This window comes from Neolamprologus multifasciatus, chromosome 6 (genome assembly GCF_963576455.1).
Source record: "Neolamprologus multifasciatus chromosome 6, fNeoMul1.2, whole genome shotgun sequence".
In the NCBI taxonomy this organism is placed as follows: Eukaryota; Metazoa; Chordata; class Actinopteri; order Cichliformes; family Cichlidae; genus Neolamprologus; species Neolamprologus multifasciatus.
In genome coordinates, this window is record NC_140444.1 from 1,777,201 (window position 1) to 1,793,002 (window position 15,802).

At 43.1% G+C, this 15,802-nt stretch overlaps 1 protein-coding gene across 3 annotated transcripts in view; it reads right to left on the minus strand.

Moving 5' to 3' along the window:
- The window catches only part of neurl1aa (neuralized E3 ubiquitin protein ligase 1Aa), an 81,259-nt gene that overhangs the window by 31,090 nt on the left and 34,367 nt on the right, over positions 1-15,802 (minus strand). For 2 of the 3 annotated variants that reach the window (XM_085162040.1, XM_085162041.1), the window contains exons 2-3: positions 2,878-3,128; positions 2,299-2,620 (exon numbers count right to left, since the gene is read on the minus strand). In XM_085162040.1, coding sequence (XP_085018166.1) covers positions 2,299-2,620; positions 2,878-3,128 — 573 coding nt within the window. Of the gene's footprint in view, positions 1-2,298; positions 2,621-2,877; positions 3,129-3,391; positions 15,800-15,802 lie in introns of those variants that run through there. The other variant, XM_085162042.1, reaches the window with a different exon arrangement.

Here is a 15,802-nt window from a genome sequence, read left to right on the forward strand (position 1 = left end):
GAGATATTGTCAACCACCACAAATACAATCAAACATGGGACATGTGACCCCTGGTGTATTTTTACAACAGCATCAGCTCTGAAGGGGAAAACAAGAACGAGCACACAAGTTCTCACATCAAAGCCACGGCCATACTATCCTGTGCTATGTATGCAGGGTATGCATGCTAAGCTACGTAGCATAGCTGGCTAATGCACAACAGTGTGACTTTTCTTGCCCCCGCTGCTCTGGTGTAAACATGTGGGCCAAATATTTCTGAGGCTGGCCGAGAGCTTTACTGCACACAGCAGCGGGGTGAGTAACCTGTAGACTTACAGCAAACAAAAGTAGAACTCACTTTTTCAACAGCAGTGATGCTAAAAGTAAAAACACCAACATGAAAGGTTTTCTTTACACCTGGTGACTTTCTATCACCTTTTTTCACTTTAGAGGTTTTTCAAAGTGACGAGAAAAGAAGAATAGGTGACAGTGGCTAAGGTAGATATTAGGGGTGCAACAATACTCGTATCGATATTGAACCGTTCGATACAGTGCTTTCGGTTCGGTACGCATGTGTATCAAACAATACAATTTTTTTATTTATTTTATCAACTTTCCTTCTGACGATGCTGTCTGTGTTGAGCACTCAGTGGATCTGCGCTCGACAGTGCAGCCTAGGCGGAGTAGTCGAACGCAGATTCACTGAGCGCAGGGCAAGCTAGCAAGACAGAAGCTAAGCTCGTTGCAACATGGTAAATTGAACCTCCCCCACCCTGATTCAGATCTGGCGTTTGGAACTATTTTGGTCTTCATGTGAAGTATGACCCTGAAGGTAAGCGCGTCATGGACTAAAGTAAAACAGTATGTCGGATGTGCCGCAATGCTCAATTACATGGGTGGGAACTAGTGTGTTAGCGCAGTTAGCTCATTAGCGCAGTTAGCTCGTTAACGTGTTGATGCCGTCCAGCCCCACGCACGGGGCGATCCGCGGTAGCTCGTTAACGGAGATTTGCCGTGTTGTGGCGTTAACGTCATTTCAGATTAACGCTGACAGCACTAGTGGGAACACAACGAATATGACTGCACATTTACTCCGACATCATCCTCGTGCAAAGACAAGTGGAAGCAGACAAAAACAACAAGCAGCATGCTACAAACTTTACCCGAGTCATTCAGACAGCCGTTAGCACATGATTCTCCTTATGGGGACCTGATATGTTTAATATGCTGCTGAGAATATAGCCCAGAAGAAGCGTATAGTATAGCTTTTATTTTGGAAAGAGACATTTCTCTGTAATAAACTCTCTTTTCCAAAGATGAGTGATTTCTCGATCAGAGAGAGTTATTTTTTTATTACTTTGTTGTTTCAGCAACATTAAATTTAAAAACTGTACTTTTGAGTTAAAATATATATTTATAATTTTAATAAATGACAAATTAAAAAGGCATGAACATTTTTTTGTATCGAAAAAATATCGAACCGTGACACCAAAGTATCGAACCGAACCGAACTGTGAATTTTGTGTATCGTTGCACCCCTAGTAGATACAGGTGTGTCATCCACCAATCAGAAGGTTGGTGGGTCTCCATATTGCTCCCAACACATTCACCTAACTGTGTATGACATCTAAAGCAATATGTATTGGTACCATTCTCCAATCCCTATCTTGGATGTTGATGCATGCAGGGCTAAGATGTACAAATTAAAGACTCTGAATCGAAAATTTCTGGTGATCAGCTGTGAAAGGACTTTGCTTCAAGGTTATTCTAGAAGGACAAAAGCTAATTACTCATGAAACGCAGCACTGGGGCTGGATTAAGCTGCCTGTGGGGACCGGTGGACAAAGGGAGCTGGGCGCTCTTATTGAACACCCACCATTTTCCAATTAGTTTGGTAAATCTTGACTAAATAAAGATGAACTAAGGTAAAAACGCCATGTTTGAATTCTGTTAACTATATTTAAATATTCTGACACAGAGCCCTTCTACATGGCAGGGTGTTAAGCAAAGTAGTTTGACCTTTTATAAACAGTTATTTACTTGCACACCAAGCCCATCAAGACACATCTAATTAGCATCACAAATATTTGGGGCAAAGGTAACAAAATGTGCCTGATTGTAAGTATTATTAAACCTATTTCATAAGCAGTGTGAAAAAATAAAGTTGAGATTTTACGAGTGTTTCTTTGCCAAACCAGTGACTCCAGACATAACTTGTCACACGCCCTGTTACACTCTAATCTGCATTTTCATTTTAACTCATCATCTGGTAACTTTGGGTTGGCTGGCATCGCCTCATTCCCTCCACCATGTTCTTACCTAGCAGCTGCACGCCGCGGGTCAGGCCGTAAACATCGATGAGGGCCCAGAGGGGCTCGGCCGTGCGGACCCCGCTGAAGAACAGCATGGGACTGGACTCGTTAATGCGGTAGAACACTCTCCCTTTCTTGTCCACCCAAAAGGCGATGACGTTGCCCTCGTTGGCAAATTCCTCGGGCAGCGCCTTGGCCCAGAAGCCACTCTGAGACACCAGGTCAGGACAAGCGTACTTGGGAAGGTTGTCTGGGTTTATTCTGGAGGGGTCTTTAGCGGTGAAGCCCAGACGCAGAGCCCCACTCCAGCAGCACTGCTTTTTGGTAATCTGCAAAGAAGAAAACTCGTTGGTACGTGAAAAATATCAAATTATAAAAATGTTGCCATAAATAGAAACGTCTGCTTTTTGACACAAGGCTTTAAATCAATAACTGCATCACGTCTATCAAACACAGCGAATTTGAGTTTACACTGGGGGACAAAACCTTTTAACTGTCAAGCTAAGATAAAACTAAGACAGTTTTGACAGTTTAAAAGCTCTCGGACACTCGAGAGGAAAAGTGCTCCACTCTGGGAAAAATGTACCTTGAGGCGGACTTGCTCGTAGAGCGCAATGGGCCGGTTGCTGAAGGTGATGGCATTGCAGAAACTGGCCTGCCTCTTTGCTGTCTTCTGGGCAAGGTCCATGACAATTTGGGACCCCTTGGCATTTGGATGGAATAGAAGTGGGCTGATGGGGAGAGGCCCACCGACACTGCCGCAGTGGATAGGCAGGCACCTCTTGGGTTTGTGGTGACATCGATGTGACGTGGACGGGAATGGGCCACCAAGGGAGTCTAAGGCAACGAGAGACAAAAGAGCAGAACATGAATTTTATTGAAAACAAACCAAAAAAAACCGTCCTAATTAGGAGCAGGAGGTTAGGTTCCAGCAATGCAGTTAGCATCAGATAAGGAAATATCATCTAGGATTTGGTTCTTTGTTGATTATCTGTGAGTAGAAGAGTAATAAGCTAATCAGCAATAATCACACTGGGCCTGCAGGCTGAAAACTTTCAAAAACACATGTCCAAGACAAATGATGCTCTTTAGTTACTCACAAAACGAACTGTTGCCAGACAAACAGCCATTCTGAAATCTAATGGCTGTATTACATGGTCCGCGTTGGCCGTGAGACGCTCTGTTGGACATCTGTGACCACAAATTCTCAGTAGAAGCCGTGTGAAGTATGATGCTGTTTGAACATATTGCATATACATTATTCGACCCAATTAACATTGACGTTAAGGTATAATTCTTGCAGTCCAATAACCAACCAAACAGGTCAATTGCAAGTTTCTAGCAAGACTAAATAAGACTAAATTCGATGGCTGCTTTCCGGCGATGAAGAAGACTCGCAGAGGAAGGCATGACTGACTTGATAATTAAATGCATGGGCAGCAGAAGTGCCTGAATGGAGTCTGAGTGAGAGGAGTGTGACCGCAGCACTTGAGCAGCTACTAGAAACATGCACTTGAGCAATTTTCACAGATTTTCCACGGCCACTAACCGCCAGGTTAGAATGACTGAATTAGTATTCTGCAGCCGAGCTGAGAGGAAGTTTTTAGCTTTGAAGGAGAGAATCCTCGAAATCGACTGATCTGATATTCAATACGTTACTGAGATGCTAAATGCCTTCCAGAAGTTTCTGTATTTGTGTTTAAACATTCCAGTATTTTGTGGTTATGGGGTATAATCCATCTTCCTGATGTACCCGCTTTCCCTCGGCTTGTCAGGCTTACATCAGTTAGCGATTAGCGTTTTCCTCACCTGACCAGCTGTATCTACAAAGACTGCACTTGTATCCTCTCACAGCAATAATTCAAAGCAATACCAACTGTGATTGTAAGATAAGAGATCTATTGAGAGTCCTATTGCAGACTCAAAGCACTACTTGTTTCATAGCTGTGTTGCATTACGGACTCCTCGAGCTACTGTCAGTAGAGAAATTGGTCTGGCTGTCTCTTCTTTCATAGATTTTCCGGGTATGATTTGCCATCTAGAAAGAAATTCCGTCTCCTCTGGTCTGAGCGATTGATACGTCGCAATAAACATCAGCAAATCCTGATGTTTACGCTGAAGGTTTCAGTTTTCCCCACCACACTCCAGTCACCAATGCCTGGCTACATATTGACAGGAGAAAGAAACTGTAGCCCATCAGTCCACTACATTACATGTACAGTGTGATTCTGCCTCTATTACAGCGTTTGAATATGAAAAGAAACTGTGGCAGGTGCCTCATTACAAAAATTGCTGGAATTATATGATTAACAGTCAGTTTTACAGAGGCCTGCCTGATTTGACCAGACCCTGAAACAATGAAAGCCAACTCAAGGGCAGCAGATGTCCTGCAGAGTCCTGATAAGTCCACATATTTAGTCAAAGACAAGAGCACGCTTTGTAGTCCGTCTTTGTGTTTGTCTGTGTTTATCTTGTAATAACACTACAGTTGTACGCAGCATGTCTACCAATCTATCCGGCCCCGAACTTAAGAAGACGGCTGAGGCCTTTTGTCTTAGGCAGCGCTACAGAAGAGCGGCTGTTGAATGTGGTTCACGTGGTCCTGGGCAGTTTGAGCTGAATGCATTAGCGGGCTCTAAAGAGGCACAGCTGCTGCAGAGAGAAGGGGCTACGTGTGAATTCATGTTCCTTAGCAACCCGTGGTATCTAAAGGTCTCGATCGGCTCACTCGGCAGCCATCAGTGAGCGAACAGATGCCTTTTGTTTATTGAGACACAATAAAGTTATATTTATAGTCTTGCTTGGTTGTGTTTTTCCAGTCAAACAAACAGGAGTACTAGTGAACACAGGAAAAAAGCATTTATTTCAGGTATCTGTGGGTCAACGGTTACGTTTTGGAAACGCTGAATTCAAACTTCGAGCAAAAATCAAGGCTACACGGTATCCAAGTAACATGCGCAGCGTTCGTTTAGGCAGCATCATGAAGTCAAGCTCAGCTGTAATCCTGGCAGATCAGCTCATCTCAGTGCCAGCCCACATCAGCTGATAAACGTCTATACGTCCAATTGGCAAATCCCATACAGGCCACAGTATTTAAGCTGCTTCTGCCTGCTGCTGCAGAAAAGTGTTGCGGTGGTTAACACTGTTGCTTCACAGCAAGAAGGTCCTGCGTTTAAATCCAGCACCTGGCCAGTATTTCTGAGCTTGCACACCCATGTTTGTGGGTTCTCTGCAGGTACTCTGACTTCCTCCCACAGTCCAAAGACATGCAGTCGGTGCAGCAAGGTTAACTGGTGACCCTAAACTGCCCATAGGTGTGAATGTGAGTGCAAATGGTTGTCTGTCTGCGAGTGCTAGCCCTGCAAGACACTGATAACCTGTCCAGGGTATATCCTGGTATATCCAGGGTTCCCAGCCCCCTGTAATCCTGAAATGAATGAAGCATGGATGGATGCGTGCGTGGGTAACCTATCAACATACTCAGGATATATACTTTAATGCAATTCTTAGATAGTTCATGAAACACAGTGATGGCACTGCTTTAAACACAGCAGCAACAATAAACATTGCCTTCACTATAGAAAGTACCAGCTCCACTTGAAAATGCTGAAATGCATCATAACTTACTGCTAGTCCTACTTGATTTGGATACCAGTTACCTGCTGTTCAGATAGCTTCTTTGCAGAAGCCCCGCCCCCCTAACATTGGCCACTGCACTCCGACTACATGGCTTAAGCTTTGAATTTACTTTTGACCAAATATCGACTATTTCCCCACTTAGCGGGCTTTGTTTAAGGCTTGCTGTTTGTTGAAGCTATCAGAAAAACAAAGCTGCCTCGAGCAGCCCGTCTCAGTCGTCCAATTACCTCAGGAACACAAATCCTGGAGTATGCTCGTGTCCTCAGAGCCGAGATGTGACCCCTCAATGTAAATGACTCCTGTTGACTACAGTCTAACAGCTGCCTCCGCTAAACCCGTTCTTGTGCACACAGCTTTCTGCTTCTGTTATCAGTGAAGAGGCTGTTTTAAAAGCCTCATCGGAGCCATTTTGCCAAAGGTCAAGGATGTCTAATCATGAACAAACAGGGTGAAACGCTTGTATTCCTCTGCCCGGGAGTGCAGAGGGTTTTTTATCCCACTAATGACAGCACACGTGTGACAGACAGATAACACCGTCATACTGCAATGAACATCTCTGCGGTCTCATCGTTTCATTCAGGTGGATGATGAGAGGTTTTTTTGTTCGACTCAAGCAGTTTCCCATGCTAATCGAATTTTATGTGTCCAGAACACTATTCAAATATTTGCCTCGTGTCTAGTGGGTGCATCACTTCCTTGTTCTGTGGAAAACCTGCAAAAGCTGTTCTTCAAATGAAATGTTCCTGTATTGTACTATATAACCCCCCACACTCGCTGGAACCTCGGCCGTTCATTCAGCTGTGCAGAGATTTTGAACCATGCACTGCATAAAACGATGAAGACTAATATCCAGGCTACACTGCTTCATATTGCAACATATTGCATTAGCAGTGTGTGCAGAATCACACTTTGTGTCCAAAGCCTCAGACCCATCTCCAAGGGGGACTAAAACAAACCTTGACCGGTGTTTGCACATGTCATTGACCCAGATCTCCACTGATAGGCCTAATTTTAGCACCATGGAAACACGATGAGGCTGTATCATTCAAAGCACAGGTAGCCCACATACCAACCCACTCTCTGCACTTGTTGCCATGTGAAGTCCAGCTTGAAGCTCATCCTGGGAAACATTAGAGAAAACACAACCTCGCACACAGAGTTACTTTTGTGACTTCACGACAGCACATCATGTGGGAATAACAAACATGCAGACTGGTGTAGGGTGTAACGGCAAACACCAGATCCTTACAGGTTTACATTTCCACTCAAGCTTATCACAGTTTATTTATGCACCTATTAGAAGTAAATGAGCATTAATGCACTGGTGTGCTTTGGATCACTCACCAGGATCATTTGTTAAGAAAACACAAAGCGGACTGTTTAGCTTCAGCTCGTTCTCTCGGGATAACTGCAAACATTACCAACACAGGGCGGATAAATAAAATCCATTTCATCTTTACCAAAACGTCACCGGTGGAAAACGCTTCTCCTTTGCTTCTTTTTCAGATGTTTCTCTCTGTAGATGTGCTGACAGCGTCATTTAAAACACTGCCAACAAGCCTGGAGGGCCATGACAAACAACTTCTTAATGATGTTTACATAGCAGTGTCTGGATGATGCATTTAATCCCACTGACTCATGACAAAATGCCATTTCAGTCTAAAGTAACTGCAACGGTGAAATGAATCACACGATAACGGCGACAATTAATCACATGCATTATCATTTCGGCAAGAAGGCTTTACGCGTTACAGTACAGGTACAAGAACAAGCTCACGTGCTCCGCCTCTTACAGCGTCACCCAGAGTGTTACGTTTCCTCTTATTACTCATCTCCAAAGTTGCACACATGTGTGACAGATGCAGGCAGATCATATAAAACTCAACAGTAGGGATGGGTGCCGTCATAAACTGTAGTAACCAGACCGAAAAGCAGCGCACATTTTGGTTCTTTTTTTCCTGAGCTGTGATACACTTTAGATTCTAGCCAATCATTTTACGTTTCCGGGGATAGTAGGCGGGTCCAGGTACGTACGTTCTTTTAGAGCAGAGCTACAGATTAAAAATGCCCAAGACGAAGCGGTCAAAGTCTGGCTGTACTTCACAGCAAAAGATGCAAACTCAGCAGCTGCAACAAGTGCTTTAAGCTGATACTGTGATACTGTCAAAGGAGGTAACACCTCAAATCTGATGAAACACCTGGCGACACATAGCGTTTTTTTAAAAGCCGAGAAATGCGCCGTATTTGATAGCTTGCTGCGAGACCTCACACCGAGCACATCTACTGCGGGTGTGGTGCCTGTTATCGACCCGGAGTTAGCAACATCCCCCAAAAACCCGAAGAGGAGAGTCCTGGCCCCTAGCCCTGCCAGTGTAGCAGAAATGATGAGGATGATGATGCAGCAGCAGCCGTTCTTCTCTGCGTGAGTAGCTTAATGTTGTTCGTGTGTAATTTACGTTGAGTAGGCTAACCACGTTATTACATTAATGCATGTAAGGTGAACTAGCAAACACCATCATAGCTACATGCGGCTGTCTTCTTGTTTGATGGCAGATACTCCCTTCATCCTGGACAAAAAGGCTAAAATGACCAAAGAAAAAGTGGAAAACAGCTAAACATGAGAGGTTTTTGGACAAAGTTTGTGTTTTTCCATTGTTTAAGCTGCTTCCAGCCAAGAGTGACACCATATATGCCCCATAGCTGCAGAAAAGGCTAACATTGTTATCTTTTTACAAAAAAAAAAAACCAGCTGAACATGAGAGGTTTTTGGACAAAGTTTGTGTTCTCCATTCTTTAAGCACCAGTTTGAGCACCGTTTAAGCACCGGCACCGTTTCAAAAGTACCGGTTTGGCACCGGTATCGGATAAAACCTAAACGATATCCATCCCTACTCAACAGGCACCGACTGCTACGGTAGCTGTGGCTGCTACTCTACCTGAGGGCAGGTACCAGGAAGTCACTGCATCGCTGGTGGCGACCAAAAGATCAGAAATGTTGTTAAGGAACATCGTGAGAGATCTGTTGGTCTGTGACCGCACAGATCAGTGTCAGGTGATCCCGTCCAAAAAACAATTTACTTTGGATTAGCTCAGTTAGGCTTTTTTTCCTCCTTTAGCTATACTGCTAACCGCTAAACACTGAGCAATTTTGTTAGAGAAAAAAACTTTTATCTTAATGAAGTCTACAAATAACAACTTGATTCTTATCAAATTAAGAAACAAGTATCAGAAGAAGCTGATAAAACAACACACCACACCAGGCTGGACTGCTATTTTTCCACGTCTCTTTTTTAGCTGATGTTTTATAAGGTTTAGGCACAAACACTGCTAGATTACAAGAAAAAACGATCTAGGTTTGGGTGAAATACACCCTTTCCCGACACAAACCACATGCTAGAAGTTTATTTTCATCAACAACTCCTGCAAAGATGATGACGTTGACTTTGCTCCCAGGGTCTTTCTCTGAGGGACGTCCACCGAGTCCACCAGCCTACCTTTGACATTGACGACGACCAAGAGAAGCACAGAGGGTTAAAAAGTAACGCCGAGGGTTCCTGACGAATGTTCAGGACGAAGTGGGAGAGAGACCTCATTCGAAGGGGTTTGGAAATAATGCCTTTCTGAGAACTTGCTGCATTATGTCTGAAAGCCCCATAATACTAATCCTGTCAAATATTGCCCGAGTTTTATAGCACCAATCAAAAAATGTTGGTCACTCATAAAGTCCAAGCACATTTCTAACAGCTTACTTGCTTTGCAAGCGGCTCAACAAACTGTAATACAATAATGTAACTCACCACCAGTTCTCCTTTTTAACTGATTGGCTTCAGTATCAGTTTGGCAGATTTTTATGCTACAGAGGAACTCCATGTTTTCAACCTTGTGCAAAGGTAGCTTTCCATGACCCCTTCACATGTTACACTCTCTGAAAGAAGCTTTAAGCTAACTTTCTTTTGATTAGCTCCCCCTGTTTTTTTCTGTTTGTTTTTTGGTTTAGTTGGGCAGCAGGCTGCCAATTATTTGTTGTTTTAAGGGTTAGGGTGGGAACAAGATTGACATTTTGGAATATTCTGAAGCATTTTGTGTTATTGTATACAATTGGAACCTTTGTCTAATAAAAAGACCTTTGAAAGAAAGATTAGCTCCCCCTTGCAAACAGAAGTAACAGAAACGGCACACAGTCAGGTCTTCTGCTCTTATAGCCAGCAGTCGGTGCTTTAGACGACTGCATGCTCTTACTGACATCATAAAGAACCACGGGTTTTAAAAAGGCCTGAAACCAGAGTTTTGAGCTCTTGGTCCACAGGGATTACTTCTACAGTTCAGACTCTTATCTCATTATTTGAAACTTAGCCCATGTTTAATATGTGCAACCACCACTGAAACAGTTTATAACTGGTCCACTTAGAAAGCCAACGTGAAGCAAATAACGTTTTTAAACAAGAAAATGTGCATCCAAACTGGTTTCCACTGAAGGAAATAGAAAGTGCAACTACAGGACCCCTTGTGATTTGTATAAATGTATAAATAAAACTGAACTGAATTGACAGGTTTCATAAAAGAAAGAGCGAGCGAACAAAAACTATATGAAATATTCATTCCCCACCGAGTCCACAGTCACGTCTTTATAATGGCCCGCCAGCAGATTGGACAGAAACAAAACGGATTCAATTTGAAATTACATTAAACGGAATAAAGTCATATTATCACAACATAACTACCAAATGAAATGTGCTCAACAGCCCTGCTCAGAGCTTAACCTGCTGCAGAGCGACGCCTAAATAATTCACACCGGGACGACCTGGTAGTGAAAGGTGAGACGTGGATACGATGAAGTCTGACTGACGTCATCCACTACGGCCCACTAGTCTTACCACATTCTCTTCACGGAAGGGATTACACAACAGTAATCAATAAATAATAATATCACAAGGCGGAGCACAATGCTGTCCCACGATGCCTCGCTGTTAGAGAAAGAGAGCAGGCTGGTGGAGAGGCGTAATGACATGCAGCGTGTATTGACTGAAGCATGCGAGATGCTGTTCAGTACTGACTGGAAGTCATTGTGTGGGCGCTGCCTTGAAGGTGACCTGTCACGAGAGCTGATGCTTTAAGTTAGAGGAAGCAACACTGATGCACGCTCTCAACAACGCCACTTGACCCAGAGACGTACGTTCCTGCCACTATACACATACTCCCTCTCCTACAAACAGAGGCTGCTGGTACAATAACCTGAGGCATATCCCGTGACATTACCGAGCCCCAGTCCACTTCGACAAAGTTACGAATCTTTACTTTGCGATACAGTTTCTCCGTCGACTTTGCATTTAAATACAGAATCCAATTCAGCTCGAATGCAACCAGACGCTGCGTCGAATCCGCCGCAGACAGTGGCCCACTTTCAGTCAATCGGGAGCACAGAAGTGGAGCTCCCACACACTCGGCAGACTCAATTACGCAACCGACTCGGCAAACGCTGTTTGGATGTGCTCTGGTGCTTCACACCTGAGAACAGCAGCCTGCAGAGATTCAATTTTAGAAAGCAGAATCTGTTCCCCAGCAGCTCTCGCTGTGCTCGTGCAAACACATGAACAGTGAGAGACGCAGAGCGACGATTTTAACTTTCTTTTTTAAACAGGCACATTTTCCAAAAAGGCTCACATGCAGAAGAAAACATCACTGCAACGGTGCAGAAATTAATGCCTGCTTTTTTAAATTTAGAAAGAAGCACTTTCTATCAATGGCTGTGGGTTGTCATGGAAACAGTTGTACTTTGATTGGGAGGGGGGGGGGGTACCCATAATGCTTTGGACCGGCCTTAACTTGCCTGTCATGACTAAGTGTCGGCCTCTGAGGCTGAAAGATGAAGCCACCACAAAGACTCCCACATTAAAATTCTAACTTTAGCTAATTTCCCCCCCTCTCAACAGAGGAACGCTGACACACACACACAGCTGTAGCTGCGAGCGCTGTTGGGCCTCACAGACACTTCAAAAACTCACTACCATGCACTTCAGGACCACGTTTGTGCATTTTACAGCATTTTAACTGAGTTATCAGACAAAATGATGGCTTTCTATGTGGTTCTGGTGAGTAAAACTCTATTTTTTATTGTTATTTGTAAGGTGTAACCTGTGTTTGTGTGGATGAAAGCTAGCATTAGCTGCTCCTTCACACGTGGAGACTTCTACCTCCAAAAACCAAGATGGTGGTGGCAAAAGAGCTGAAATGGAGGTATGCTTGCCTTCTGTACTCACTCAAACACTGCTGTACCTGCAGGTTCTTACTAGCAAGCAATTTGCAGTTTTAACTCAACTATGAGGAACATCGAGGACAGCAAACATCGTCACTGTTGGCAAAACAAAGGCAGGCGTGACTGCAGACGAGAAAAAGCAGTTACGGTGAAAAAAGATGACAAAACTAAAGTCTGCAGTTGAAGGTAAGACCATAAAATACTGAGTAACAGCTTTGGTCATTATTACAGTTAAATTATTTCAGATGCACTGTGAAAGCAGTTTCTGTGCAGGACTCTGCATAACTGTCAGAACTGCTCCGTGTTTGTTTAAAGTGATGAGATCCAGGAATTAGGGCTGGGCGATATGGCCTAAAATCCATATCGCGATATAATTTGAAGCATGTGCAGTAACAATATATATCACGATATATTATTTTTCTTCTGTATAACGTATTTTCCACAGTAGAACAACAGAACTAGAACACTTTAACAGAAATCTGTTAAAAAATGTTTTAGTACAACTTTGGTAAGCCGCACTGCTTGATGGATTGTCAGAGCATTACGGCTGCCGTAGTGAGGAGCTTCACGGAGTAATCTGGGTCCAAAACTCCGTCATCTTCAGGTCCCAAAGTCAAATGAACACTAAGAGTTAAAAACTGTCTAAATTATTTCATCTTTAATTAAATCATCAGCGTTGCTGCTTTACCAGGTGTAACAATTAAGTTTAACATCCAGGCATGCATGAAAACAGAAGTTATTAAATTTAACAGAGTTAGAAGTTAACAGGAAGTTAGCTCACTAGCTTCCACCTAAACATGACATATCTTGTTCTGACTGAGAGATTTTTGAAACTAATTAAAACGTACAGCTCTGCTAACACTTCCAACATAAATGAAGACAGAAAACTAAACAGCAGTGGCGTTTGCAGGGTTACTGAAGTTGGGCTACCTGGTATATAATGTTGTGCTACGTGATTGCTAGCGACACAGCTATGTTAGCATAACATTAGCATAGTGAAGCTGGAGGATGAACGCCAACTTGAACGTGACGGATTCTGGTGGTCAGGGACAAATGCAATCACATAGCAGGATGCTATACACGGGAAAACGTCAGTCAGGAGAACAACTGAGATTATTCATCCACAATACGAGGTTAGTTATTAATATATTGCAACAACATGGGAATAGCGCAGCTGCAAGAGAATTCAACATTAATGAATCAATGTTACGAAAGTGGAGGAAGCGCAGTTTTTGGCTTTCCCCATATTTCAAAAGTGCTTCATCTCTTTGCTATGACTGTCGGCATAATTTGCAGATGATAATGGTTTTAGCCGCTGCGATGCTTTCGACCAAAACAGGCGCAGCTTGATGACATCATCAACATGCGCTATCGCGATAGAGCAATATAGTCAAAATCTCTATCGTTGGCCAAATTTTTATTGTTTCTATCGTATATCGTTTATATCGCCCACCCTTACCAGGAATAAAATCACTTCTTCTTAAAACATCAGAGAATTCAGTATTTATTGTTAGGAACAGTTTTGATCTGTACAGGCATCTTTGAACAAAAGAAAACTAGACGTAATGTCAAACGAGTTATGAGTAAAGTTCAAACACTGAATAGTCCCAGAGCCCTGGGACATGAAATCACACATAAACGCTTTCTATGGGTCCAAGCGTTTGCTATGGAAAAGTTCTGTTGAAGAATTTTCTAACATCAACCATGAAGAGGAGACATGTAGAGATACACTGCGAGCTTTATAAGACGTGACTTAGCCCACGAAACAGCCTTATGTTTACAGCAGAACATTTATTCGACTTACATATTTGATAATAACTATATTCAGATTCCAAATTCCACGACTATATCTGTAAATTTGGGTTAGACGTGGTTTTTACCAAAGCGTTATGCAAACCTGGTGCATGATAAAGCCTAAATCAAAGAAAAGCCACCCTATCAAAAACAAACCTCTCCTATATTCTAATTTACAGTTGATTACCATTTTGTATATTTTGTTGCCAACACACAGAACAATGTTGTAATGCACAAAAGAGGAACCTTGCTCTGAGTCCGATTTATTAGTGAAACATGTCGAGAGATTTAATTTTGCATTCAAACTTCACACTGAAGAAATACACAAAACTTTTCAATAAGTGATTTAAAATTCACAAAACTGAATTTTATGGACAAATATAACAACGCATTTTCCTTTAACAGGCTGCGTTAGTAAAAATAATTCACTCTATAATAAGTTGGGCCTTGCTACAGACTAACACCAATACCAGGTAAGACTGCATGCTGATCGCACAACAAGAAAAACGCCGTGTTGTAATTTTCGGAGGTGTTTGACCTTGATCCCAGAGAAAAGGAGCTCTTCCTGCTGTCTTAGCTTGTCCCTATTTAAGTAATTGGATTAATCTCAGGGCTTTAATTAGAACGATCAGGTGGTCAAAACCAGAAGAGGCTGCAGGATCAGGGACACAGCTTAACCCCCATAGTAACACATAGGTATATATACACACATGCACCCAAACACGACGCACCATGCTAATAATAATTGTGCAAAGACGAGGAACGAATTCCTCATCACACTGCTGGCTCGGCTCACTTCCTCATTTTCTGTTTTGTTTTTTGCTGTTGTAGAAAGGAGGGGGTGTGGGGATGTGGACGGGTGGGTTACTGTCATCTTATTGTTGTTAAAAACTCTGCCTGACACCACACAAGGACTGAAGCTGGCCTACATTCAGAGTATGAACCTATACAGAAGCTCCACTGTTTATTAACAGAACAAAAGATCCCCGGGGTCTCGTGGAGAGAACTCTACACCACCAAAACATCTTTGAAATTCAGCCGGCCTGTGCGTTTTGCTTATAGCCAGCAACCGCTCTGTCTGATGGATGCTTTGCCCCCAGGGGGGTCTGTGCAGGATATTTGGAATAGTGTAACACGTGGAGACACCCAAATATCTGATCAGATACAAACAGTGTGTAGAAAACAAGTATTTGCACACCTGCTTCGAGTGTATTTGGATACGTTTGTACTTTTACTAAAGCACTTAAGGCACTGGTAACAGTACACAGAATTCAAAACAATGCAGAATTATGTTTTACAATCTGGAAGCTAAGAAGTAAAGCTTTAAGTGGACAGTATGGAGCACAAGCTACAATATTTGCCAAATTTGCCCCCCTATAGAAATACCATCTATGGGGCCTGGTGCCACCCCATGCCCCATCCTTTGGACACGCCCCTGGTGGGACCTTAGTGATGGCATACAGGACAATACAATAGAAAAAAAATCAATTCATTGATTTCTCGAGGCACAGCTGCACGCTCTGTTTAGTAATGAGGGGAAACCCCACAACTTTCCTCCCCTCCAGCTAAGCTGCTCCCAGTGCAAACACCTCCCTGCAATTTACTGCTATACAGGGCGCAGGTCAATGCGCGAGGAGCCGGGGACATCCTGGTTGTTACGTCGTAATCAGAAGACACAGCTGCGCGTCTCGAGACCCCTATTCTAATTACAGGAGTGACGTAACTGTGAGCAAAGAATAGGCTGGTACCTGATAACAGAGCAGCTCACAGCCAAAACCTGAACAAAGGCGCCGAAACATCTCAGATATGACAAATGTTTGCTCCT